This window comes from Chiroxiphia lanceolata, chromosome 23 (genome assembly GCF_009829145.1).
Source record: "Chiroxiphia lanceolata isolate bChiLan1 chromosome 23, bChiLan1.pri, whole genome shotgun sequence".
Classification (NCBI taxonomy): Eukaryota; Metazoa; Chordata; class Aves; order Passeriformes; family Pipridae; genus Chiroxiphia; species Chiroxiphia lanceolata.
The window spans coordinates 1,714,644-1,738,959 of record NC_045659.1 but is presented as its reverse complement, the minus strand read 5'-3'; the positions used below and the strand labels follow the sequence as shown (position 1 = coordinate 1,738,959).

Here is a 24,316-nt window from a genome sequence, read left to right as displayed (position 1 = left end):
TGACTATTTACAATCTCTAATTATTTTTTCTGAAGTTTGGTGGTGTGAGTATTCCTCCATCCTCCCTTTTCTGCTTGCATCTTCTAAGGGTATTTGAGATATTCACCCCTAAAGATCAAATAGTCAATAAACCCACCCCCCCCAAAACTCATCTAAAAGTAAGGATTCTCACTCTGGGCTTTTGTTCTCTAATCTGTGACCAGGACCTGGGCAGGATGCAGGGGTTAAGGATCTGGCTTGGCAACTGGTGCAGAGAGAAACAACCCCCTTTTTGCTTTGTTAAATACTGCTGTAGTTGTTTCTTCATCTGCCAGTTCTGGCAAATCTCGCTGTAATCTGCTGTATTTTTCAGGAACCTCAGTGATGATGTAGTCCTAAACCAAGAAAATTCCAACCTCCATGACTGTGATTTTTTTGAGGTTTGGGGGGTATTTTTTTCCCTGAAAAGACAGACCCCAGGACCCAGGAAGGAGGATCTTCAGGCACTATCTTAACAGTATCACGCTGTTGAGAGTTTGATTTCTTTGAATCATGATCTTGGGAGGTCTCTTCCAATGACAGGTCTTTCCTCAGTGAGTGTGATTTTTTTGAGGTTTGGGGGTTTTTTTCCCCAAAAGAAGGACCCCAGGACCCAGGAGGGAGGGACCTCGGACACTGGCTTAAGAGTATGATGCTGTTGAGAGTTTTGATTTCTTTGAATCATGATCTTGGGGGGGGTCTTTTCCAACCTCAATGACTATGAATTGTTGTAGTTTGGATTTCTTTTTTTATTTTCCACAAAAAGAAGGACTCCAGGACCCAGGATGGGGGGGACCTCAGACACTGGCTTAAGAGTGTGATGCTGTTGAGAGTTTGATTTCTTTAAAATCATCATCTTGGGAGATCTCTTCCAATGACTGAGGTCTTTCCTCAGTGACTGTGAATTTTTTGAGGTTGGGGATTTTTTTTCCCCAAAGGAAGGACATGACGACCCAGGAGGGGGAGGACGTCAGACACTGGCTTAAGAGTGTGATGCTGTTGAGAGTTTTGATTTCTTTGAATCATGATCTTGGGGTGGGGTGGGGTTCTTTTCCAACCTCAATGACTGTGAATTGTTGTGATTTGGGTTTGTTTTTTTATTTTCCACAAAAAGAAGAACCCGAGGACCCTAGGATGGGGGTGACCTCAGACACTGGCTTAAGAGTATGATGCTGTTGAGAGTTTTGATTTCTTTGAATCAGGATCTTGGGTGTGTGTGTGTGTGTGTGTGTCTTTTCCAGCCTCAATGACTGTGAATTGTTGTGATTTGAGTTTGTTTTTTTTATTTTCCACAAAAAGAAAGACCCGAGGACCCAGGATGGGGGTGACCTCAGACACTGGCTTAAGAGTATGATGCTGTTGAGAGTTGGATTTCTTTGAATCACGATCTTGCGGGGGGGGGGGTGTGTGTATTTTGAATTGGGGTTTTTTTCCACCCCCGCAAGAAAAGAAGGGCTCCGTTACCCCTCGGCCGAGGGCCGTGCCCGGCGCGCTGGGCCCAGCCCGCCATGGCCGCCATGGCCGCGCCCGTCGCCCCGGGAGACGCCGCCGGAAGGGGCCGCCCCGCCGGTTTCCGCCCCGGCCCCGCCATCGCGGCCGCCCCGGCGCGGCCCGAGCATGTCCCGGGTGCCCGTGGGGAAGGTGCTGCTGCGGAACGTCATCCGGCACACCGGAGCGCACAACAAGGTGCCGGCAGGGCCGGGCACGGCGGCGGCGGCGGGGCCCGGAGGGGCGGGCATGCGGTGGGGGGGTGCGGGGATCTCACGGTGGTGCGGGGACATCCCAGGGTGTGGGAACGTGTTGGGGGTGTGGGGACATGCTGAGGGTGTGGGGATATTCCGGGGTGCGGGGATATACTGGGAGTGCGGGGATATGTCGGAGGTGCGGGGGCACCCCGGGAATGGGGGGACATGCCAGGGATGCGGGGACATCCCGGGAATGGGGGGACATGCCAGGGATGCGGGGACATCCCGGGAATGGGGGGACATGCCGGGGGTGCAGGGACATCCTGGGGGTGCAGGGACATCCTTGGGGGTGCAGGGACATCCTTGGGGGTGCAGGGACATCCTGGGGGTGCAGGGACATCCTTGGGGGTGCAGGGACATCCTTGGGGGTGCGGGGACATCCTTGGGGATGCGGGGACATCCCAGTGGTGCTACCCCCTGGTGCGGGATGATCGTGGTGTCCAGGGACATCCCGGGGGTGTCACCCGCTGGGGCGGGATCGCCGTGGCATGCGGGGACATCCCCGGTGTCCTGAGAGCTCCCGGGGGTGTCACCCGCTGGGGCGGGATCATCCTGGTGGCTCCGGGGACATCGCCGGGTCCCGGGGGTGCCCCCCGGTGCTGACCCGGCGAGGGGAGAGCAGGAGTGTTTGCCAGAGATAAAAAGGAGTTTGTTGAATCGGCCCCCATCATCAGCTCCTTAGTCTCACTTTCGGTTTAATCCTGTTTGTCTCGAGTTCAGTTTAACCCCGTTCTGGTTTTCCCAGAGTGTCAGTTTAACCCTGTTCTTCTTGAGTTCTCACCCCGGGGAGGGAATGTGTATATATTTACTTATAGTCTTGTTTATTTACTTATGTACTTATGCTGTTTATAAACTTGCCCAGTGAAAAGCACATTCTCTCAGGACTTCCCGTGAAAATTACGGTTTGCCTTTTAAAAAGTATCAAATCTTTAGTTGTTTGGGTTTTTTTCCTTGTTGTACTCTCTATGTACTTTTATTCACATCAAAGAAGTTGAACTTTGTGTTAGTGTGCACAGGCAGGATTTTAGTGCAACATGAAGCAACTCCATTAACTTTAGCAAAGTATTTAATTAACCCCTGTCGTAATTTAGCAGGTCCAACTCGTTTATTCCATATAAAGTCACTCATGTACAGTTAATAAATTTGTGCCAAACCACCCAGTATTACATGCTGGGGTATTGTTGGCTTGGTCCTTCCAGATGATATTCATGTGCTGGAGTCTGCAACAGTCCATGTGTTTGGGATGGCAGTGAGTGACAGGGCAGCTGAGATGGTAAAATCACTCAAACCCACCATTCTTTACTCTTCTCCTTATGTGCTTTGGTAGGGAACTACCATCAAGAGGTTGTCCTTTTGGTACAGCTAAATATGTGTATAAATAATCCGTTTGAGGGTGGTAGGAAAGGTTGCTGTGGATTTTCTCAGCAGGAGTGTTGAGGCTGGAGCTGATGTCACGTGCTCCGTGACTGCAAAGTTTCCCTGATGTTAAACTCGTTTCCCTTCTGTGACTTTCAGCTTCAGGAAGAGACAGAAATGTGGAAAATAAGGGAGTGGGAGAAGCAGACAGAAGAGACCTACTGGAAAAGGCAAAGCAGAATGCTGTCAGACACCTCCAGGTGAGACACACCACAGACAGAGGTATTCTCTCCTTAACAAGTCCCTGGAAAGAGCTCAGGCCTGTCCTTAAGTCTGACCATTTATGCCTTCATCTAGCTGTGTAATCTTCCAGGTTATTAATGACTTAGCTGGGTTCTGGGGGGCTCTGGGGGTGGTTTCTCCCTCGGGGCTGGGCTGAAGGACCCTGTTCTCTCGCCCCCAGCAGTCGGATGCGCAGCGATGGCTTCGATGAGGAGGGACCCAGGGCTGAGTGGAAAACAAGGAACCCCCAGTTCCTGGACCTGGTGGAAGATGATCTCCTCAGGGCCCGATCCTGGAATAAAAAGCTCTATGAATGTGAAGCCAACATGCCAGACAGGTCTGTGGGGAGATTCATGTTCTGGGATTATAACTGTAATTAAAATACCTTTTTGGAGTCCTGTATACATTTTTCTGTTCAATGTGTACCCCTATAAAATAATGCTCAGGTTCATCTTGAGAATGAATAAGTGACCTGTACAAATTTCTGCAGTGTCACACAACACCTAATTTGAGTTTCTAAGCCACAGTAAGCAGCAAAAGCTCAGCCCTAAGCTTAATATTTATTACTTTGCCCAAGGAGCTTAAAAGAATCTCAAGAAACACAAACTAGTGCTCTCCAGGGTTGTTCCAAAGAAATTTGAGTTGTAGTTTTCTCTAACTATAAATGGAAAAGGGACTTAGAACTTGAGGTACATTTAATTAGCACCAACCAAATCAGCCATATTTCCTTTCTCCCTGTCTAAACTCATGTCCTTTCTATGGCTCTGCCTTTTCAGAATTGTATTTTTTTCCTTAAACACGTTGCCTGTTTCTGACAGATGGTTCTGCTTTCTTACAGGTGGGGGCACAGTGGGTATAAAGAGCTGTACCCTGAAGAATTTGATACAGACAGGTAAGGCAAGCAGCTTTACTGATGGATCCAGAATCCTCCTTCTGTCAAGTTAGGCAGGGAATTTTACAATTCCCTGAGTTTTAAATTTTGGATATAGATCAGCCTTGAATGTAAAGCCTTACTGTTACATGAAAAAAAAAAATCAATTAATGTGGTGCAAGTCTTAGGAGGGGATCAAATCTTTTATAGTAATTAGACATTGAGGTTTAGCTGGAGCTACTAAAACCTATGAATCTGGAAGGTAAATAAATCCTTGCAGTGTCCTGGAGAGTGGAGACTTAACTGAAAAATAAGATCTTAGACAGAATTTAATTATTTTTAACCTGCACCCAGCAGGATCATCAACAGTGAACACCCTCCTGTTCTTTTTGCAGTGACCAGCAAGAAGGAGATGAGCAAAACGCTGTCAATGGGAAGAAGAAATCCCACCTGGGGAAGCAAACTGCCCGTGAGTCCCACAAGAGGAAAAAAACAAAGAAATCCCACAAGAAGAAGCAGAAAAAGCGCTCCCACAAAAAGAGGAAGAAAAAGAAAAAGGAGCAGGGGAAAACTTCCACAGATTCCTCCCGGGAGAGCGAGTGCTCGGCAGAGGAGACTCCAAGCACCCGGAAAGGAAAACACAAGCGCAAGAAAAAGACCAGGAAAGTGCCTGCCAAGGAACCTACCTCTTCTTCTGGGCAGGACAGTGACTTTTCCCATGCAAGCAGCTCATGCACCAGCAGCTCTGAGGACAGTGAGTCTGAGGGGAGGAAAGAGAAACGGCCCCCAAGGAAGAGGAAGAAACGTCCCAGCTCCGCGTCGGAGAGGCAGAGTGAAGTGCCAGAGAAGAGGAGCAAGAGGAAGAACTGGAAGGTGGCGGGTGATGAGAAGTCTGAGGACAGCTCAGATGAGGACTGACGGGTCTGGGCTGCAGCTCAAACTGTGAGGGGGAGGACAGGGCCAGGTATTTATTGTTCAGCACTGCCCCATGGTACAACTTGTCCCAGCACTGTGGTTTATGCACATCTGGCCGGCCCACGGGGAGGAGCTGAGCCTTGGCAGCCTGCAGGAGATGCTCCCTTGCTTTCCAGGGACTTGGCATTCGGAAATCCAGGAGAGCAGTTACCTGTCTGACAAGTAGGCTTGTCCTGCCAGCTTCAGATTCTTTCTCTGTGGCCAGGTTGACCTCTGATGCCCGAAAACATTACATGCTCTCTGCAGGGGAGAGGCAGGCACGTTTGCACCATTTTTGTTTTTTTTTTTTTTTAAATTAAGTTTTAACAGGTTGCTTTTCTGGGTTACCTAAATAATGGCCAGGACTGGCAGCAGGAGCGAGGACAGACAAGTCTGACACCAGAGGAAATGCCACTGGATTTAACCCCACATTAGCTTTGTCTTCCCATCCTCCACCAAAAGCACACCTGTGGGGGCATGCACAGGGTTAGCTGGACACAGCAGGGAGCTGAGGGAATACTCTAATTCCAGCTGAAGGTGCAGTGACTAATTCCATAAAGATGAAGAAAAGACACCAGTGCATTTGCTCGGTTTAGACTCCTCTCCCAACCCTGCTGTGGGCTGCCCATCGTGTCTACCTTCCTTCACTCTCTCTGGGGATGCTGAAACCATTTGTGCTGGCAGAGAGGCCTTGGTGGGTGTTGTGCTCTGTCTCTGGTCTGCCCAGTGTGTTACTGGAGAAACTGGTACCGGGCCTTTCTCCCTGCAGTGAACAGCCAAGCCTTTTAATAAAATGGATAAACCCAGACGTGTCTGATGCTTTTGTCACTGTTTTGGAGTAAAGCCCGGGGACAGAGCTGGGAAATCGGGGTGGTGCTTGTGCTCTCCCTTTGTTTGTGCCTGACCAGATCTGGAGGAGATGAAATAAGGGAAGGAGCCAGCGGGGATATGCACTGTGTGGTGTGATCGTTGTGGGCACAGCCTGAACAAGCACAAACTGCACAAACTCTGCTCAGTCCTGCAGTAACAGTGCAGCTGCTCTGGCACACACAGATGTTCACAGAGGTGTTTATTTTGCACAGCTTCCCTTGTACAGAGGTGTTTATTTTGCACAGCTTCCCTTGTGCAGAGGTGTTTCATCGGTGAGGAGCACCTGGCTCTGGTGGTGTGCCAAGTAAGACAGGATTAATCACACAGAATCACAGACTGGTTTGGGTTGGAAGGGACCTTAAAGACCATTTAATTCTACCCCCCTGCCATGGGCAGGGACACCTCCTATTGACCAGGGACACCTTCAACAGACCAGGTCGCTCCCACCTGGCTTCGAACCCTTCCCAGGGATGGCACAGCCACCGCCTCGCTGAGCACAACCCTGTGCCAGCGCAAACCTCCCAGAGGAGGAATCCCCTCCCCACCTCCCACCTGCGGCAGCGCGAACCCACTCCCTCGTGCTGTTATATTCGCAATAAAGCCGCTCCCCGGTGTGACCGGGCGGGTCGGGACCAGCGCTTGGGGCCGTGACGGGACGGGTGGCCCCGGACTGGGTCGGTTCCCTCCGTGTCGCCGTTATACCTCCTGTTCCCTCCGCACTCCCCCTTTTCCCGGTATTCCCGGTATTCCCGGTATTCCCGGCATTCCCGGCATTCCCCGTTTCCCCCGGCGGAAGCGGAAGCGGCGCCGCCGTTTCCGTGTCCGGGCGCGGTGCCCTTGGAGCGGACATGGCGCTGGCGCTGCTGCGGCCCCGCGGGGCCGCCACGGGTGAGTGACCTGCGGGGCGGGCGAGCGGCGCTCCCGGAGCCCCTCGGGGGTGTTCGGGACACCACAGAGGGTGCGGGACCCCCCCGGTGACCGCCTCGCCCGCCCCCGTTGTCCCCGCAGCTCTGGCCCTGCTCCGCCGCCCCGCCGTGCTCGCCGCCGCCCATCGCAGCGCCCCGGCCCGGGACAGCCACAGCCACGGCCCGGCCCCGCAGGGACACGGTACGTGCCTGGCTCTGCGTGTCTGGGGGGGGGTCGGGGCGGGCTGAGATGCGGTTTCGTTCCCCAGAGCCCCCTGGCAGCGCTGGGCTGGGGAGGGTGGTGATCCGCGGCCGGGACCCCGCGGGACCCGCTGGCTCGCTCTGGCCACGGGGATGTTCCAAACCATCAGGTGTAAAAGGCAAGGGAAGGAGGAAGGGGGGGGACAGTCGTTATTTACAGTGTTTGCCTCCCGGAGCCGCACCTGCTGAAGCCCTTTCTGGGAAGCGGCCGAAGCCCTTCCCGGGAAGCGTCCGGACATTGCTCGCTGATGGGAAGTAGAGAATAAACCTGCTATTTTTCTTTTTCCTCTTTGCTTGTGCATCCACTTTTGGTTTTACTGTAGTGAAGGGCCTTGTCTCGACCTATGGATTGTTTTCCACCTTATTCTCTCTCCTCTGTCCGGCTGGGAGTGGCTCCATTGGCACTTGTGCAGCCAAGGGTAACCCACCACAGTGTGTTTGTGGGTGTGGGGGTGTGGGGTTTTCCCGGGGTCAGGGGAACCCCCTTGTTCAGGTGGTACCTGCCCTGTCCCTGGAAGTGCTCAAGGCCAGGCTGGATGGAGCTCTGAGCATCCTGGTCCAGTGGAAGGTGTCCCTGCCCAGGGCAAGGGTGTTCAGGACTAAATGACCTTTAAGGTCCATTCCATCCTCAGCATTCTACGATTCTATTAAAAAGGGTTATAAGGAACCAGGTCTTGGTGTGGGTCTGCCAAGGGACCAGGAGAGATGCAGGGATAAAGGACAGAGGTGATGGATGTGGTTGTGGCACAGTGGTGCCAAGGGCACAAGAACGGGATGAGCTTAAGGTCCCTTCCAGCCCAAACCAGTCTGTGATTCCATTAATTTTTTTGGCCAGGTAAAGGATTTTAAGTGGCAGCTGTGAGTAACTAAGGGCAGAAGGGATTTACAGATGGTACAGTGGTTTTTCTTGGTCTCTTCCTGGGTGATGCAGGGTTACAGGTGTTACCAGCAAGGACTTGCAGGAGAAAATAATCCTGTGGGCCCACTGAGTTAGGGGGAAAGGTGTGAAGTGCTGGGTGTTGTTAGACAGCAAAGTAACCGTGCAGAGATGTTATTTGTCATGAATAATTGTGCTATTGTGGTGGCTCTGGTTGTCTGTAATGTGTTACCATCAACTTCAGCAGCACTATTTGCACTTAACAGCATTTTGATTTGCTCTGATTTAAAACAAGGTCTGTGTGATGTCACACTGCTGGGATTTGAAACTGGTATTTGGGATGTCAGTGTCCAGTGTGGGAGTGCTGGGAGTCCTTAAATAGGAGATATCGACTTGTTGCTAAATAGTAAATCTCTGCTCATTAACAAAGGTGTGGGAAAAAAAGTTGAAATGTTTTTAGGAATCAGAAGGTTAAACTTATTATGATTCACTAGCAGTGTTGTGACTGCAGGTCAGGGGTGTTTGCAGCCATTTCAGTGCACCTTCAAGTGGAAAACGTGGAGAAATGCTTCATTAACTGAAAGATTAAAAAAGAAATTGGCTTAAACATGGCTAAGCCATTTCATTCCTTTACTATTCTGGGTTTCATATTAACCACAGACTTCCTGCCTGTGTGTGAAGGGCTCTGGGCCATGGAGTTCTACAGGGACAGCTTTATTTTTTATTATTATTTATAATTCCACAGACGACTTAGTCCACAAATCCCTCTCGTGTTTTGCTTCAGGTCCTTTGCTTTCCTTATCTTGTCACTTTCTCCTCACAAAAATAAAGAAAAACATTTGTATTTTGGTTTAGGTGGATGGATGTTATCTGTGTGTTAGGTAAGCACTTTGGAGTATTTTATTATAAAGGTAATTTTGTAGAGTCATTTCTTGATGTTTTTAGCCCAGGCTGATACTGACATCCAAGTATTGCTTATGGTGTTAAGGTTTTGGGTTGCTCCACAACCTTCTAGGTGGTTTTTTTGGCTTTTTTCCTCCTTAACTGTGTTTGCATGATTCCAAAAAGTTGGTTACAGAGCTCCCTAACTGATATTTCTGTTTCTAGAGTCACCTGTTAACGTGGTTCAGATTGTGCCCAGCTGAGTATCAGTGGAGGACTGAAATCCTTCAGGTCATAGGTGGTGGTCCCTGAGTTTAATCTTGTTCTTTACAGCTAAAAATAGCAATGTTGCTTCCTGGGCAGAACTGCACAGAGTCACCATGATGTGCCACTCACTGGAACTCGTAGGTGTGTCTGTCTGGGTCCCAAAGGCATTTCTCAGAAAGTGGGAGAAGTAAATGGCAGGAAAATCACCAAAGATGCTTTGCCTTTAAAGACACTCCTTTCCAGTGACATTGAAAACAGATCTGTGTTCTACAGCAGGAATTCCAAGGCATCTCATTTTGCCTGGGGGAAGGCTCAGGAACCAGCTCACAGCAGACACGTGTGGTGCTGCTCAGGGTGAGGTCTCTGCCTCTCAGGTCCCAGCACTTGGAAGAGGGGCTTTGCCCTGAGAACTCTTTCTCCTTGCAGGCAGTTCCAAGGCTGCATCCTTGCACTGGACAGGGGAGAGAGCTGTCAGTGTGTTCCTGCTGGGGCTCCTCCCTGCAGCCTACCTGTGCCCAGGACCCGCCGTGGACTATTCCCTGGCTGCTGCCCTCACCCTCCACGGCCACTGGTAAGCACAGAGTCCCTCAGGATTAAAGTCAGGGTGGCTCCAAGCCTTCTGGCTGAAATCTGTCCATGGCAGCAACTCTGCTGGCTTATTTCCTGATGTAGGGCAAAACACCTGGAAAGAAGCAACGTCCTTGGTCTCCGAGTTGTCGTGATCTTTCACGGGAGTGGTTGTCACACAGTTCTCTCAGAAGACAGGATATATATTACTACTGAGGAATCCATAAAAATCCTCCAGTGTTCTACACAGTCTCTGACCTCAGGAGCACTTCCTTGCCACTGGATGTGTAGGATCTTGGGTGGTTTTATCTTGTAGAAGAGTCAGTGTTGTACAAACGGAGGGCACACCTATATAAACCAAGTTCTTCCTTTAAAGCTCTGTGCTGTGGGCTGGCTTTGTAATCTCAGTGGGGATGAGGTTCTGTAAAGAGCTCACAGCAAAGACTCCACTAGAGCAGTGGAGACCTGGATTGTTATTTCCTTGATTCCTGGGGAATGGATGCTTGCTCCTTTTGTTCTGCTGTGGTCCTCAATCAGTTGGGACAAGGAGTGGATCCAGCTACACGGTTGGCCAGACTGGCAGCCTTCACCTTCTTGAGGTGAGACTGGTTTGGAGTTCCCTGCCACAAGGATAAAGCAGATTTTTGTGGTACTTCGTGGTGCCAGGTTTTCTTAAATCTCAGTTTTTCCCCTCAAAATTTGCGCCAGGGATTCTTGCACTTTCCTGACTCTGACTGAGAGCTTCTCCCCAGAGCTTAACAGCATCCTGTGTCTTCTCTTGCTGGATGGTTTAAATCCAGACAAGAGGTCATTTTCAGTCTAACAGATATAGAAAAAAACCCCAAAGTATGGTAATTTTATTGGTTGCCACTCTTCTAATCCCAATACACATCCAGGAGCCTTCTGTGCCTTTGTGGCAAGGGCTGGTCCCAGATCCACACCTTGCTGTTCAAGCCTGAAGGATGTTTCCTTTGTTTTCCTCTTCTTCAGTCCTTGGGAGTCAGATAAGCTGCTCTCTCTTGGAAGCAGATTCTAAGGATTCTGTTGTCTGAGGAGCTGTGCTCAGCACCTTGTTTCCTCAGTACCATTAACAAAACCTGGAGCCAATGTGTATGTTTTCTAACAGAACATGTGCAATTTTGGTTTTTAAATAGACTCCTCGTCTTCCCGTCGGTGTGAGCGGGCAAAAAAAAAAATAAATGTTTGAGGCATCTTGGAATGCTGGCATAAACTGGGTGGATTTGGTGGATTTCAGCAGATGGTCTTGCCTTATCCCAGCTTTTTTCTCTTGTCCTGTAGGGGTCTTGGCCAGGTAATCACTGATTATGTCCACGGAGACACAGCCATTAAAGTGGCCAACACGGGGCTGTACGTGCTGTCGGCCGCCACCTTCGCCGGCCTCTGCTACTTTAACTACCACGACGTGGGGATCTGCAAGGCTGTGGCCATGCTCTGGAGCCTCTGAGGTGCCACCAGAGCCCCTGACACACACGATTGTTGTTCTCTGCTGCCTCTGCTTCATCGTATTTTTACCACCATTTAACGCGAAACGAGTGCAAAGCCAAGGGTCCGTAGTGGGAACGTCCTGCAGGGAGCTCAGAGCCCTCTAGAATTAAACACCCAACAGCAGCGAAGATGTTGGAGAAGAAACAGTAGATTTAAGCTGGATAATGTCCATCAGAGCCAGGTGCTTTAAGCTGTGCTGTAAATTGGGATGAATTAATTACACCAGTGAGGTGGTTTAAGCTGCGCTGTAAATTGGGATGAATTAATTACACCGGTGACAGACTTGCAACTGTCCTTGTAATGAGAGCTCTAGTGGGTGGTTTTTTAACTGTTGTTTGGTTTCCTGCTTTGTAAAACTTGTGGAAAATTGAACTGCTTCTTCTGACATCACAACAACTGGCCTGTATGCAAGGCAGACCCTGTAACTCTTTGGACCCTGAGAGTTGGTGTAGAAAAGGGAATAAATACTTTTTTCTTAATCCATGCAATAAAGAATTTACAGAACTCTTGTGTGTGCTTCTGAACCATTTGTTACTAATTCATACTGTTCCTCTGCCTTGCTTCATTTGGCTGTTATAAAACAAAACCTTTAATTCTTAGAAGTGACTTAGACTTAATACAGGAGTAATTAATGTCCCTTAGAAAATAGAACAATTGGCCTAGAAGAAAAATACTTTTGCCTGTTGATTTTAGGAGCATCTGACCTCAGGGTTTCCCTGGAATGTGAGTGTTTATCTGTAGCATTTCTGGGGGTTTGTTTTCTAATGCACTGGTTCTGTATTGTCCTGGGTGACTGAAAAGGCAACAAACACAGCTTTCCTGTCATAGCTCGCTCTGAGGGTGATGCAACATTCTTCTCTGTGTCTCCAGGGCTTAGAGCATTTTAGGGGGGAACTGAGATTCTGAGCTTTATCTTTTCGGACCTTCACTGTAGCAGGCAGTGAGCAGCTATTTCCACATTCTGCTGCTGCATTTGTGGTACATTAACGGTAAGAGGAAGAGAATTCTGTGCTGCCACCAGGCTGATTACACAATAATGCCCAAGTTCTGTTTGAATTCTACAAGACTTTTTGGTTTTTTTTTAATCTGGACTGTTAATTTTATTTATTTAGTTAGTTGCTTATCCGTGCAATCATAGGCAAAAGCAGGTAACTGGCCAAGTTTTTTCAGTCTTGTGGTGAGGATGAGCTGGGTGCTTTGCCTGCTGTGGTCTGGTTTAAACACCAAGATAACAATCATTATTTTGTCACAACTGAGGAAGGTACAGATCTGAGTCACGGGAAAGTCCCAGGGAACAGTCGGAGTTTATATCTTAGAAAGTGTTTGATATTTCCCAGTCTGAGCCCAAACCCAGGGTGTATCTGCACGGGGGGGTGGTGGTTTAAGATAATTGTATGAGAAATTATTTATCTAAGAGCTGTGGGAGTGTTATAGTCCAGATCTCCCATGTCAGGGGTGGCAGCTCTGGGAGCAGAGTGAAAAGGGAACGAACACACCTTTCTCCCTGAATCCCCTGTGTTCCCCAGGCCTCTGGAAACTCAATCAAACCCCTGGAACTACTGTTAACTTTTGCTCTTAATTATTGTGGTACCTGGAGAAGAATGTCCCTGTGTAGCTGAGATGGATGAAGACACTCAGGAAATAATTCTGATGCAAAACAAAAGCACTCTCCAAGTGTTATTGACCAGGTGCTGCTATGAAATCTGTTATTTTAAGTGTTTTCCTTCCCTCCCCAAACAGGTCCCCTGCATCTCTGAGGTTCCTCATTCAATTAGCTCAACAGGCATTAAAGATTTTTAGGGATCAAATTCTACATGTACACACAGACATTCACATTGTTGTTTCCTCATTGTGTAATTTTCTTCTACCTGAGTAGAAAACACTCTTCTGCTTCTTTTTTTGTCAAAAACTTGCATTTATTATTTGAAATGTTTATTTCTTTTACAAGTACTGACTTAGGGTAGTTAAAACAGAAAACTGGCTTGTTTTGGATAAAGAAAGACTGAAGTTTCTTTTATAAAAAGCCAAAATATATTTTAAAACTGTTGAAGTCTGTCATCATAGGTTGTGACTTTAATTTTGACCTAACTCAGATAAACTTATCTTCATGGTTTCATCCACTCCATCTTTTCCTGACAATTTCTTTAGGATTAATTTTCTTAAGTAGCCTTCTTCCTTAAAGGCCAAGAACATTCCTTCTTCCAGTGAGTATTCGAACTTAAATGCTCTGGAGCAACTCGATGTAAACGTCTTTTTGAAAAAAATGATGTTGCTTTCACCAGGAATGTCTTTGGGAACTTCTCCTTCCTGAGGAAGAAAAAGGGAAGGTGTTAGTGCCAGCACAAGAGCTGAGCAGTCCTGTTGCAGCTCTGCCAGGTCTGGGTTGTTCAGTTTGCCCCTGACAGGCAGAGCAGGCGTGGGAGGCACAGGCTCACCTTGAACCGAACGATCATTTCCCCACGTTCCTTCTCACAGCACATGTAATAACTTTTGTCTTCTATCTGCACACTGAAGGCAACAGGCATCCCTGCTGCAGGGGTGGTGGTTTTGTAGCAGTGGATGGTGAAGTGCATCCCTTGGCCTGAGTAAAAATGGTTTATTATTAATAGTCTGCTCAGGAGAGAGCTGCAGGAACCTCGTTATGTCTTACATTCCACTGGCAACTGCTGGCTGCCTTCCCTGGATAATCTTCCTGACACAAGAGCCAGGACTTGGGACTCATAATAAATATGTGCAACAAATACAGGTCTGAATAAATTGCTGAAACACCCCAAAAAATCAAAGCCAAAACTGTAAGTATGTTGTTAACTACTACTGTTACAGGAGAGTAAGAACTTTTAGTGCTAATGCATTGTTTAAATTTTAAATTACTTTCTGTAATCCAACATAAAAAATAATAATTCTGTGATCAGAGCTAACCAAAACTCTTAACAGTCCTTTTTCTGCTTGTGACACACTGCAGGCTCTGCCTAATCCAGGAACCTCATCCTTCCCCAGTGCACAAGACACAAAATTTCAGCTCTCTTGGCTCATCTTCATTCTTACAAACGAAGCTGAAGTCCTTACTCTCAGCCTCATCTTTTAGAGTCAGTGATGGAAAGAACAAACCCCCCTGCAGAGTAAAGGAGCAGTGCAGGGGGCACAGGTACCAGATTGCATCTCCTGGTCTGTCACATCCTCAAAGGCTGCCAGGTTGAGATCTGGGCGAACCACCAGCAACTGGCTGTTCACGTTCCGAAGGACTCTGTGCAGGGCCTTTTCCTTGCAAAGGGCATCACATTCCAGCTCTGTGGAGATAACAAGGAAGATTTCTTAACATTTCAGCTGTAGTCCCCTCAGCCCTGACAGCCCCCTGTGAGCTTGTTCTTGTTGTTAAGGACATTACATGTGATGAGCTCTTAGAATCACAACCTCAAACAAAAGAAGGTTGTGTCATTCTTTCCACCTCTGGCTTGTGGCAACCCAGGATTTCCCAGAATACAGCAACATCTCTATCTGAGCAAGAGAAGCTGCTGTGCCTGTTGGTGAGAATTCAGATGCAACAGTTCTGTCTCTTGCCCAGCAATTAGAATGGCATGAGAAAAGGTGCTGTCAGGGAGGGCACTGCCCTGTACCCGAGGAGGAATTCAAGCAACACGAGCTCCAAGAAGGAGCAGGGCAGCTGTAGCTCTCTTTTTCTTGCAGTAGCCAAGTTTGAAACTTGTCCTCTAAGGCACACACAGAGCATCTGTGGGTTAGTAAAACACCAGCAAGTCAGTTCATGTAAAACTGGTGGTGAAGTTACAAATGATGAGCTCTCAGCTTACCATCGTCGTCTTGGTCCCCAGTGAGCGACGAGAAAAGGAAAAAAAAAGGAAAGGAAAAAGAAGATTAATCTCTGCCCCCACAAAAGAAACCACTTTCCACCCAGGCAAGGCTGAGAGCCAGGCAGCCACCTACGTGTTCCCAGCTGCAGTCCCCAGGCTGAGCTGGTGTCACTACAGAGAGTGTTTTTATTTGTGAGCCAAATTCATGGCGATGATGAAAACATCAGTCATTTGGGAACTGCAGTTACCACCAAACCAGAGGGATGCAAAACGGTTTAGGGTTATTTAAGGTCTGTTTAAGCCTGTAACTGAGGAATAATTGCATGAGAATTTTTTGTTTTAATCAGAACCTTCATTCTGAGTGAGCAAAAGGACAAGAATCTAATTGCTTATAAAGAAGAAACTTTTCTAAACTAACTTTATAAGATTGGAATTATTCCCTTACTCCAAGCCCACCCCACAGTATTCCAACTTTCTGAGTGTCCTTTACAACACTTAAAACTGAAGCTTATGGGAAATTAGCTGAAATCAGACCAACAAATTACTTGCATTAAATCAGTATTCAAGCAGGAAAGGTTATTCAATGCTTCCCAGATAATAATTACCAATAAAATAGAGGCAGAGGTTTTTTCCAAGTTTTACTGCACACACCAGGATCTCGTCAGCACTCATCTTCACCCTGCCAGAGGTGCAGGGAGAGGGTTCAGAGTTAAGCACCATGCTTCTTTATAAACCTAAATCCACACAGACTTCCCCTATGAAAGACCAAACTGCCAAAATACCCAAAACTTAATTCCCCCTCTGACTGCCTCTACAAAGGCCTGTGTCTTTGGCACCTGGAGCTGGAATTGTGGAGGTTCTTCGGGAAGTTTGGATGGAATTTATTTTGCAGTAACATTGATTTGCTTATGGTGTTTTATCTCAACTTGAATTCTGATCCTGATTTCACAGCTATTCTCTTTCAAGAGTGACACAGAGAAGAGGGAAGAAGAAAGGATATATTTCCCTTAGGAATAACAACAATCATTTTATTACAAAAAAAAAACCCCAAATAAAATCCAACAAACTCTGAACTAATCATTGAAGACCAGTCAACTTCTGCACCTGAGAGGTTCCAGCCCTTCTTAAACACTTCAGGGGTAATTAGAACTGATCCAGGGCTGCACTCTGCCTCTAATGCCACCATACAACCAGGGATTCTGGAAGAATAATTGGTGTTAACGAAGTGACTCAGTCTGACCATTCAGGAGATTCCCTGGCAGTCACATTCCCGAGGCCAGAGACGTTCACTGCTGGGACCATCCCTGGCTGTTCTCGCCTTCTTCAAGCCCTTTGTCAGCCAAAGGTGTGGCAATTCACAGCCTCTTGTCCTGGGCTCCCACCCAGAGCTCAACCTCCACTTCAACCTGCACCCCAACCTGCTGCTTGCAAACCTCCCTGCACCAGACGCATTCCTCAGCATCGGGTTTAGCTTTATTCATATCCCTTGCACTGAATAAATGCATTTTAAAACCAGGAGAACAGCAGGAAGACCCGGCTCTTGCACTGGCGTTTCATTGTGCAATCAGAATATCCGGCGTCCTTCCAAAGCTTTTTTCATCACTCCAGAAAGATTTTCTATACAAAGAAGCTGAGCAATATCAACTTGCACACACCCATCAGCCACAGGGACTGGGGAATTTCCTTGTCCCTTCAGTAAAGCGCTTTTAAGTATGTATTTGAGAGTGATTTTTTTCTTATCCTCCTTCTTATAAAAAAACCCTAATGGTCTATAGTTTGTGCAGAAGAAACACCCAGGTTCGCTGCATCTTTTGTTTGCAAACATGCAAACGAGACACCCCAACACCAAACCCTGCAAGCCTCATCCACAGCGAATTAACCAACAAGCCAAGGACTGCTCTGTTATTCTGGAGCGGAGGGGAAGGGGTGGGCAGGACTACTGATTTGAGGCCCTTGGTTTAATGGGGTAAAGCACATAAAGTGACTGGGCTTCTTGATCACTGAATCATAGAATCGCAGAATCATTAAGGTTGGAAAGACCTCCAGCATCATCAGGTCCAACCGTGACGCAGTACAAAGAGGCAGGCTTGAAAAGGCGCGGCAGAAGCCGAAAGTTTTTAGCTGACTGTTCGAGGGGCGTGGAATGACTCACCCTGTGGAAAAGCGGGATTGCGGGGCGGGAGAAGCTCGAAGTGCGTGCAGCAGAGCCTGCGGTGGTTCCTGCTGTCTCCTCGGCGAGCTGCAGGCGAATGATGGGAGCGAGCCGCGGTGATCCTCGCTGTCTCCTCGGCGAGCTGCAGGCGAATGATGGGAGCCGGACAGACGGGCGGGGAGCGCCGGGATCCGCTCCCGCAGCCGGGATCGGGGTCGGGACCGGGGCTCTCCCGAGACCATCCGCGGGGGATGCCCGAGCCGCGGGGCCGGGAGGGGAAGATCTTAAAGCGGCTCCGCGGCAGAGGAGCTCTGGGCGCGTTCCCAGGATATCTGCCGACGTCTGCGTTTTGCGGCATTTCCCCTCGCCGGAGCCGCGGCACATATGCAAATGTAGCGGTGGGGAAGGCTGGATGCGCTCCCGTGATGTCAGTCAGCCCTGCCTGGCCCCGCACCAGCCGCTCCGTGAGCTTTGGGAAACAGGTACCGCCCGTCCCCATCCCGCTTCCCCATCCCCGGGCTTCCCCTTCCCCGCACCCTGCCCGGAAACGCCCGGGCGGGAAACCGGTTTGGGATTGGGAACGTTGGGTGTGCTGGCTCTGGATAACATCGGCACCGCATCCCTTCCAACAGAACAGCTCCAGGGCAGGAGTCCGGGCGCCTGTTTAGGGATAACCCCTCCTTGTCCCCCTTACGTGCTGCCCCTGGGGGCCCTGCAGCAACAAACGCTGCTGTAACTGCAGTGCCAAGCTCCCTGTGCTGATGGGATAATTAAGGCCCTAAAAAACCAGCAAACACAGCTTTGGGAGTGAGCAATTAACCGATGCTTTTTGGGGTTTTAAAGTTTGTAGAATTTGGTGGCGCTGGCGGAAATCCCCGTGCCTCGATTTTTTCTGTTTGTAATGGTGATTATTAGCCAGGCAGGAGGGTTCAGCTGTGCAGCTCGATGGGCAAATGGGAGAGGCTGAACTTGTAGGGATGAAAAAGAACACACAAAACCCCCAAAGGCAGCAAGTGATGGAGGGAAACGAGAGATTATCCCAGAAGAGGCGCCTAAATTCCTCCCTTGAAGCTACTTACGTAGCTAAGACCCCAAGACACTTCCTCACCTTCCCACCTGCCTGTTACTGCTATTGGAGAGGGAAAAATAAAGGTAGGAATGCTTTAATATCCATCTGATAAAAATAGGCAGGTAATTTTGAGGTCAAAGGCACGCTTCTAATCTCATCTGAAATGATAACCATAAAGATTAAAATGCTGTTTTACTAATAGCTGTGGGTTTGGATGGGTTTACCCTCCAGCATGACATGCTGGAATAAAAACCAGCTGCAGAACTGACACGCTTTCTTTAAACTTGTTCCGAGAAACTGATGACATTAATTCCAAAGGATTTTAAAAAGCAGAGGAATTCTGCAACGGAGTAAAACCTCCTGTTTGCCAGAGACAAACAAAGAAAAATACATTTTCGGTAACTACTGTTTCAAATAATAAATATATATCCCTATTTACAGACACTCACTGAATTCCAGCAGGACATCAAAGTTGTGTCATCCCATTTTGTTACAGTTGTGTTTACCTAAATCTGTATCCCAGAGAGATCCAAATTTAATTTAAACACCTCAATTAGCTGATTTCTATATACAGCAGCTGTAATTCCACTATACCCCTTGGTGTGTTGTTTGAATGGTTGGTTCTAACAGGGAAAAAAAAAAATAAAATATATATCTTTCTAAATTTAACTGACTTCTGTTTCTGGTCACCCATTTCTGTACTTTTCCCCGATAGACATTTCGTAACAAATGGTTCCTTTCTGCAAGTAGGATCAAAATGCCTCTTGGTCTCTTTCAACTAAAATAAACAGTTCAGCCCTTTTAAGTTTCTTCCTCTGAATAATTTTTTTCTGCTTCAAAATAATATTCACGTCTCTTTTATTCACTCCAATTGACTTTTAATATTTTTTGAAAATTTAGTCTATTGATATTAAACACAAAACCATCAGGAAGGAGGATTTGGTCTTTTTTGTCAGTCTTTGAGAGCCTAAAAATCAATAAGGTCATTTAGCACACTGAATAAAAGGCGTTCCCTTCTCTTCCTCTGTAAATATTTGCATTTATTAAGGACCAGACTCTAATTCAAACAATGGCTTCTGTGATAAGATTTAAGCTTTCTTTTCTCCTGGCATTTAATATCTCCAGTAATAAGGGAACTAGAACTATTTTTAGAGTAATCACTTCAATAATTTTTCTCCAATCTTGAAGGATGTGGAACTCCAGTAAGAGTTAACTCTCACACCTTAGATAATTTTTTAATTTATTTTGTATTTAGACTGAGGTTTCTCCATAGACTATCACATCCATAACGTACTGAAAGCGGTAAAGAAAATTCAGATGTTTTATTTCTTCTAGTTCACATGGTCTGTTAATAAAAATATCTTAACCTACTAATGATAACCCAGTTAAATAAACACCTTAAGGCCAAATTCCAAGCCCAATCTATCATATCTATTTCATAATCTTTAGATAGTATCGCTAATAACATAAATATCTATAAAATGTTTGAGAATAAGTGAATTGGGCTGTGTCAGCATATTGAATATTGTTTCTACTTTGGGGAAGTATTTAGTTCTCGTTCTTTCAGCAGTTTAATTTCTTGTAGTGAGATCTTAATTTCAGAGCCTAACCAGATAACATATGTGAGATTAAGATCCTTTCTCTTCTTAAAAAAGAAATTAGAGATATTAAAAAAAAAAACCCAAACCACAGAAAGACAGCAAAACAACCCAGAGGCAAAATTTACTTCACGCCACCATGACTTCAAATCCCTTAATAATTTCTTTCACTGTAGAGAAACCCTTTGAAGAAGAAAAGAGCTGGTCTCAGCAGTTGTGCATTTTGGGCGGTGTTGCTCATTTTAGTGACTGATATCTCAGGTTTTACGGATCTATGGCTTGAGTTTTGAGGCGGAGCCAGCGGCGAGTGATCCGTCCGGTGCTGCAGGGATTGGGACCGGGTTAGGGGAGAACGAAACACGTTATCTGGGGGGACAGCTCGATGTTTGAGTGACTTCAGGTAGAATAATCTTTAACTCGGCAGGGATGGGGACGGCTGAGGCAGGAGCCGCTCCTCTGGGGGTGCTGCCAGCCCTGAGGGGAGCGGGGCATCCCCTGTCCCCATTCCCAGTCCCCTGTCCTTGTCCCTGTCCCCATTCCCAGTCCCCTGTCCTTGTCCCTGTCCCCATCCCCTGTCCCCTGTCCTTGTCCCCATCCCCTGTCCCCATTCCCTGTCCCCTGTCCTTGTCCTTGTCCCCATCCCCTGTCTCCATCCCTTGTCCCCATCCTCTGTCCTTGTCCCCATCCCCTGTCCCCATCCCTTGTCCCCTGTCCCCATCCCATCTCCATCCCTTGTCCCCATCCTCTGTCCTTGTCCCCATCCTCTGTCCTTGTCCCCATCCCCTGTCCCCATCCCTTGTCCCCTATCTCTTGTCCCCTGTCCCCATCCCCTCTCTCCATCCCTTGTCCCCATCCTCTGTCCTTGTCCCCATCCTCTGTCCTCATCCCTTGTCCCCTGTCCCCATCCCCCGTCTCCATCCCTTGTCCCCCGTCCTTGTCCCAGTCCCCTGTCCCTCGCCCCCCGTGCCCTCACGGACGGCCCCTCACGGCCATTCCCCGCCCAGGGCCCGCCCAGAGCCTGAGGGGAAGGCGCCGGTCTGAGCGTCCCCGTTGTCCCTGAGGGGACCGGGAAAGGGATAAATCCCCTTGGCTATGGATTCCAGGCAGCCCAGGCTGTGCCGGGACACCCCCGGACCCGCCCCCGCCGCCTCCAGCCCCTCAGGGCGCCCTGAGGCGCTGCCCCTCGGCGGGGAGGAGAGCTCCTTCGCAGAGGTGAGCGCTGCAGGCTTTACACGATTTTGCACAAATATCTCCCCCCCAGCCGCACGAGGTGACGGCTTAGCAAACACCCCCTGCTCTTTGTCAGGCAGCGATGGCGAGCAGCGCGCAAAAATCTGATGAGAGTGGGAGTAAACGTCAAAGGATGGAGGTGAGCGGTGCTGAGGGAGGGAGGGAGGACGTGGACCCTCATTCCGTGTCCTGCTCTGGATTCCTGGCACAGAGGGAGGGCACAGAGCTCCACGTAACTTCATGGAGGTTCGGGGAACCAGGTATGAATTTCTTGTATGAGGAAACCGCAGCTTCCCCTAGTGTTTGAAGCCCAACAAATTGGGTGTGCGCTGAGACGCAGTTACGTGGAACGTTTTGAGGGTGAGCTGCTGAAATACGCTGGCTTTTACTGAGAAATATATATATAAATACATAGATATACATATACACACACACATATACATACAGTATATATATCAGTGTATGTATAAAAAATATGTGTATATTTACAGAGATTCTCAAGCTGGTACTTCCCACCCACTGCCCGAGATGCTGTGCCCGAAGCCAACACCGCTTGCATTTCTCTAAATACAGTTCTCTCAGGATCTTTTAAACCTCTTCTCTCCCTCAGTTAAACTCGTGCTAAAGCTCATTTTAAGTCCTAGAAGCTGTATTTTTTTAATGTGCTCTGTTATTAGAATGAAGCACCAGAAAATCCTCAGCTGTCCTTCCTTGACAAAACAGATCTGGCTCTTTCTGAGGACTCACAGTCCCTTTATGACACTGAACCACTGGAAAAGGTTTTAAATGGTGACGTATTAAATATACTGAAAGTAAGTATGTAATTACCTAATTTATGTTGAGGTCCTCTCAGATATTAAAAAAAAATTGCCTTTTTTTTTCTTTTCGCAGATATGAGCAAAGAAATTATGACCTTGTTATCAAAATATGCTAACATTATAAGGCAAGTTAACTGTGTACTATTTGTACAGCTTCTTTCTAAATTCTCTAGACAAGATGGAACTGAGTATTAATGGACAAGATGTTTTTAAGAAAAGCATAAAAGCAGCTTTAAGTAGTGAGAAAGGTTAATGGCATTACTGTTGATTTTAACAACAGATTTTTTCACTTAAGTGAGACAGCAGCGATGGAGGCTTCTTGTGTCCAAGAACTGGAAGGAATCTTAAAGGAAGCGAGGGACATAGACGAGGACTTAAAGCAGAAAAGGGAGAGTCTGAAACAGAGATTCACTGTCATGGCAAACACCCTTGCAGGATAAATGGAGTCCATTCAACTGCAGAAGTGCAGAGCCAAACTCAGTCTATTTTGTGTATTCAAACAAACTGTGATGAGTGTTATTATGTCTGGTTCTTAGGTAAATATTTACAGCACTCCAGAAACCTTCAACAACTTAAGCAGTGACTTACACATAGTTAGTAAAACCAGTTCTTAATATCTGTTTTCAATCCTGTGACTCCAAGGTTTTCAAACACTAAAACATAAGGACTTTACTTGTTAACCCATTGAACATGGTACAGAAATGTTCCTATGAAACATAGAATTTTGTAAGTGGAAAAGGACCTCAGATTATTTAATTCTAATCATTTTCTGGGTTTGTTTTAGTTTTGGGGGTTTTTTCTTTCTACTTTGGAAAATGTTTTGGTGCTAAAGTCTTTGTAGAACGTACTTGCAATGTTATTTCAATTTTGTCTCAGGATACAAATAGGTTGAAGAGATCAGCTTAGAAATAGGAGAGTTCTATTAAGAAAAATACTTTGGGAAATGTATAAAGTCTTAATTTGAAAATGCATTTAATACTTGTACAGCTTTTCATGGCCATTTTGATATAAACATTAAAGCACCCAATCCAAACTTTGCTGTGATGTCAATAAATAACTGGACAATAATAACATGGTCTAAAATGCTCTTTTATTTTGGATACATGAGTATTGTGTGCTGTATATTGACTTTATTTAAGGATGCTCATGGAGTTTTTTTCGAGCCCTTTTTCTCTCTTGTCACTAAACTCTGTTTAAAAAAGAGGAAACACAGAATGTATAAAGGATCATGTACAAATTAATAAAGAAAAGTGCCAGAAAGTCCTGGGGCTAGAATAAGATATATTTACATCGTTACCCCACCAGGACTGTGTATTAATTTTTCTCTTAAAATCATTTCAGACTTAATCCATCCTCCTTCCCCCCCTTTTATTAACTAAAATTCACAAGCAAACGTGCCACGTGTCCAAAGTGACACGATTTAGAACAAATCATGAGAGGAACTGGACATGGAGGGTGAGATTTAGATACCTAAAGATACAAGATATGTCCTTAGCAGGATTTTCCAAGTGCCTAATCATGGTGTAAGCATCTTACACGCTTAGGAATTTTGAAAAATCCTGTAAGGTGCCTTATCTGCATCTTTAGCATGTAAAGACCTTCAAAAGTCTTGCCAATGCTCTGCATCAGATTTACCAGTCTCCTATTTTTTTTTTTTTGTCTTTTTTCCTAGTAATCTCACCTCGTAGTCACTCTTGGTAGTGCTGCTTAAACAGAAAAATGTGGGAGGAAAAGGAGAAGAAGATTTAGGAAGTGAAACTTTATAATTTATTGTCCTAAGGGCTTCTAAAATCTACGCTCATCTACAGTGATGACAAACCCCAGAGTTTTAAATTGACATCTCTCAAGTGTCTGAATTTAATTTACCCACAGTTACTTATCCAAGCCTTTAAAGAAAAATTACACGAGTTTCACTGCTGACAAATATCTGCCTGTTACTTGCATTTTTCTCTGCTTGTGCTTGGGAAAATTAATGCAGCCTTTTTAGATTATCTGGATTTAGTTTCTGTGGCAAATATGTCCAAGTATTACTAAGAAACAGAACTTAGATTACGTGATTCAATAGTTCTGTGAGTTTCCTCCCTCAGGGGATCAAAGTGTTACTGTTGCAGCAATTTGCTCTATTTAAAAAAAACTTCATAAAAGCCAATAAAAATTAGTAAAGCTCCACTTCTTAGGACAATTAAGAACTGCTTAGTCTGGCATGGAAGTGCAGTTAAATCCAAGACTCTTGTTTTTCTACAGTGATTTCTTAAACAATTGGTTTGTCATTTAATGTTATA

General features: G+C 46.8%; 4 protein-coding genes across 6 annotated transcripts; 3 read left to right on the top strand and 1 right to left on the bottom strand.

Moving 5' to 3' along the window:
• Nucleotides 1-1,568: 1,568 nt before the first annotated feature.
• NKAPD1 (NKAP domain containing 1) lies at nucleotides 1,569-6,043 on the top strand. Of its 2 annotated transcripts, none has more exons than XM_032709712.1 (5): nucleotides 1,569-1,704; nucleotides 3,279-3,379; nucleotides 3,583-3,738; nucleotides 4,240-4,293; nucleotides 4,668-6,043. In XM_032709712.1, exons 1-5 carry the CDS (start codon nucleotides 1,636-1,638, stop codon nucleotides 5,188-5,190), a joined length of 903 nt encoding a protein of 300 aa, XP_032565603.1. In that variant the 5' UTR covers nucleotides 1,569-1,635; the 3' UTR covers nucleotides 5,191-6,043. The 2 variants fall into 2 exon arrangements, with proteins under 2 accessions (XP_032565603.1, XP_032565604.1); XM_032709713.1 differs by having other exon boundaries at nucleotides 1,586-1,704; nucleotides 3,586-3,738.
• An 886-nt stretch (nucleotides 6,044-6,929) lies between these two features.
• Nucleotides 6,930-11,885, top strand: SDHD (succinate dehydrogenase complex subunit D). Its single transcript, XM_032709552.1, has 4 exons — nucleotides 6,930-6,984; nucleotides 7,105-7,203; nucleotides 9,715-9,859; nucleotides 11,155-11,885. Exons 1-4 carry the CDS (start codon nucleotides 6,945-6,947, stop codon nucleotides 11,318-11,320), a joined length of 450 nt encoding a protein of 149 aa, XP_032565443.1. The 5' UTR covers nucleotides 6,930-6,944; the 3' UTR covers nucleotides 11,321-11,885.
• A 1,392-nt stretch (nucleotides 11,886-13,277) lies between these two features.
• On the bottom strand, nucleotides 13,278-17,846 carry IL18 (interleukin 18). The gene is made up of 6 exons (XM_032709549.1): nucleotides 17,320-17,846; nucleotides 15,773-15,846; nucleotides 15,168-15,176; nucleotides 14,511-14,648; nucleotides 13,797-13,942; nucleotides 13,278-13,668 (listed from the first exon to the last, which is right to left on the bottom strand). Exons 1-6 carry the CDS (start codon nucleotides 17,559-17,561, stop codon nucleotides 13,435-13,437), a joined length of 843 nt encoding a protein of 280 aa, XP_032565440.1. The 5' UTR covers nucleotides 17,562-17,846; the 3' UTR covers nucleotides 13,278-13,434.
• Nucleotides 17,847-19,807: 1,961 nt separating this feature from the next.
• TEX12 (testis expressed 12) lies at nucleotides 19,808-23,102 on the top strand. 2 transcript variants are annotated; one of them, XM_032709551.1, is made up of 6 exons: nucleotides 19,808-20,386; nucleotides 20,991-21,198; nucleotides 21,293-21,355; nucleotides 21,894-22,005; nucleotides 22,108-22,159; nucleotides 22,330-23,102. In XM_032709551.1, the coding sequence occupies exons 2-6, from the start codon at nucleotides 21,079-21,081 to the stop codon at nucleotides 22,472-22,474; spliced, it is 492 nt and encodes a 163-aa protein (XP_032565442.1). In that variant the 5' UTR covers nucleotides 19,808-20,386; nucleotides 20,991-21,078; the 3' UTR covers nucleotides 22,475-23,102. The 2 variants fall into 2 exon arrangements, with proteins under 2 accessions (XP_032565442.1, XP_032565441.1); XM_032709550.1 differs by lacking the exon at nucleotides 19,808-20,386 and having other exon boundaries at nucleotides 20,901-21,198.
• Nucleotides 23,103-24,316: the final 1,214 nt, after the last annotated feature.

What these genes read in the sequence shown, in the direction of transcription:
- NKAPD1 (XM_032709712.1), top strand. Translation starts at nt 1,636, where the DNA reads ATGTCCCGGGTGCCCGTGGGGAAGGTGCTGCTGCGGAACGTCATCCGG. An exon ending in ACACCGGAGCGCACAACAAG is followed by an intron (nt 1,705 to 3,278) that starts GTGCCGGCAGGG and finishes TGTGACTTTCAG; the next exon opens with CTTCAGGAAGAGACAGAAAT. An exon ending in GAAGCCAACATGCCAGACAG is followed by an intron (nt 3,739 to 4,239) that starts GTCTGTGGGGAG and finishes GCTTTCTTACAG; the next exon opens with GTGGGGGCACAGTGGGTATA.
- SDHD (XM_032709552.1), top strand. Translation starts at nt 6,945, where the DNA reads ATGGCGCTGGCGCTGCTGCGGCCCCGCGGGGCCGCCACGG. An exon ending in GCCCCGCGGGGCCGCCACGG is followed by an intron (nt 6,985 to 7,104) that starts GTGAGTGACCTG and finishes TTGTCCCCGCAG; the next exon opens with CTCTGGCCCTGCTCCGCCGC. An exon ending in CCCGGCCCCGCAGGGACACG is followed by an intron (nt 7,204 to 9,714) that starts GTACGTGCCTGG and finishes TTCTCCTTGCAG; the next exon opens with GCAGTTCCAAGGCTGCATCC.
- IL18 (XM_032709549.1), bottom strand. Translation starts at nt 17,561, where the DNA reads ATGGTCTCGGGAGAGCCCCGGTCCCGACCCCGATCCCGGCTGCGGGAG. An exon ending in CAATCCCGCTTTTCCACAGG is followed by an intron (nt 15,847 to 17,319) that starts GTGAGTCATTCC and finishes CACCTCTGGCAG; the next exon opens with GGTGAAGATGAGTGCTGACG. An exon ending in AAATGATCGTTCGGTTCAAG is followed by an intron (nt 13,669 to 13,796) that starts GTGAGCCTGTGC and finishes TTTCTTCCTCAG; the next exon opens with GAAGGAGAAGTTCCCAAAGA.
- TEX12 (XM_032709551.1), top strand. Translation starts at nt 21,079, where the DNA reads ATGGATTCCAGGCAGCCCAGGCTGTGCCGGGACACCCCCGGACCCGCC. An exon ending in AGGAGAGCTCCTTCGCAGAG is followed by an intron (nt 21,199 to 21,292) that starts GTGAGCGCTGCA and finishes GCTCTTTGTCAG; the next exon opens with GCAGCGATGGCGAGCAGCGC. An exon ending in GTAAACGTCAAAGGATGGAG is followed by an intron (nt 21,356 to 21,893) that starts GTGAGCGGTGCT and finishes CTCTGTTATTAG; the next exon opens with AATGAAGCACCAGAAAATCC.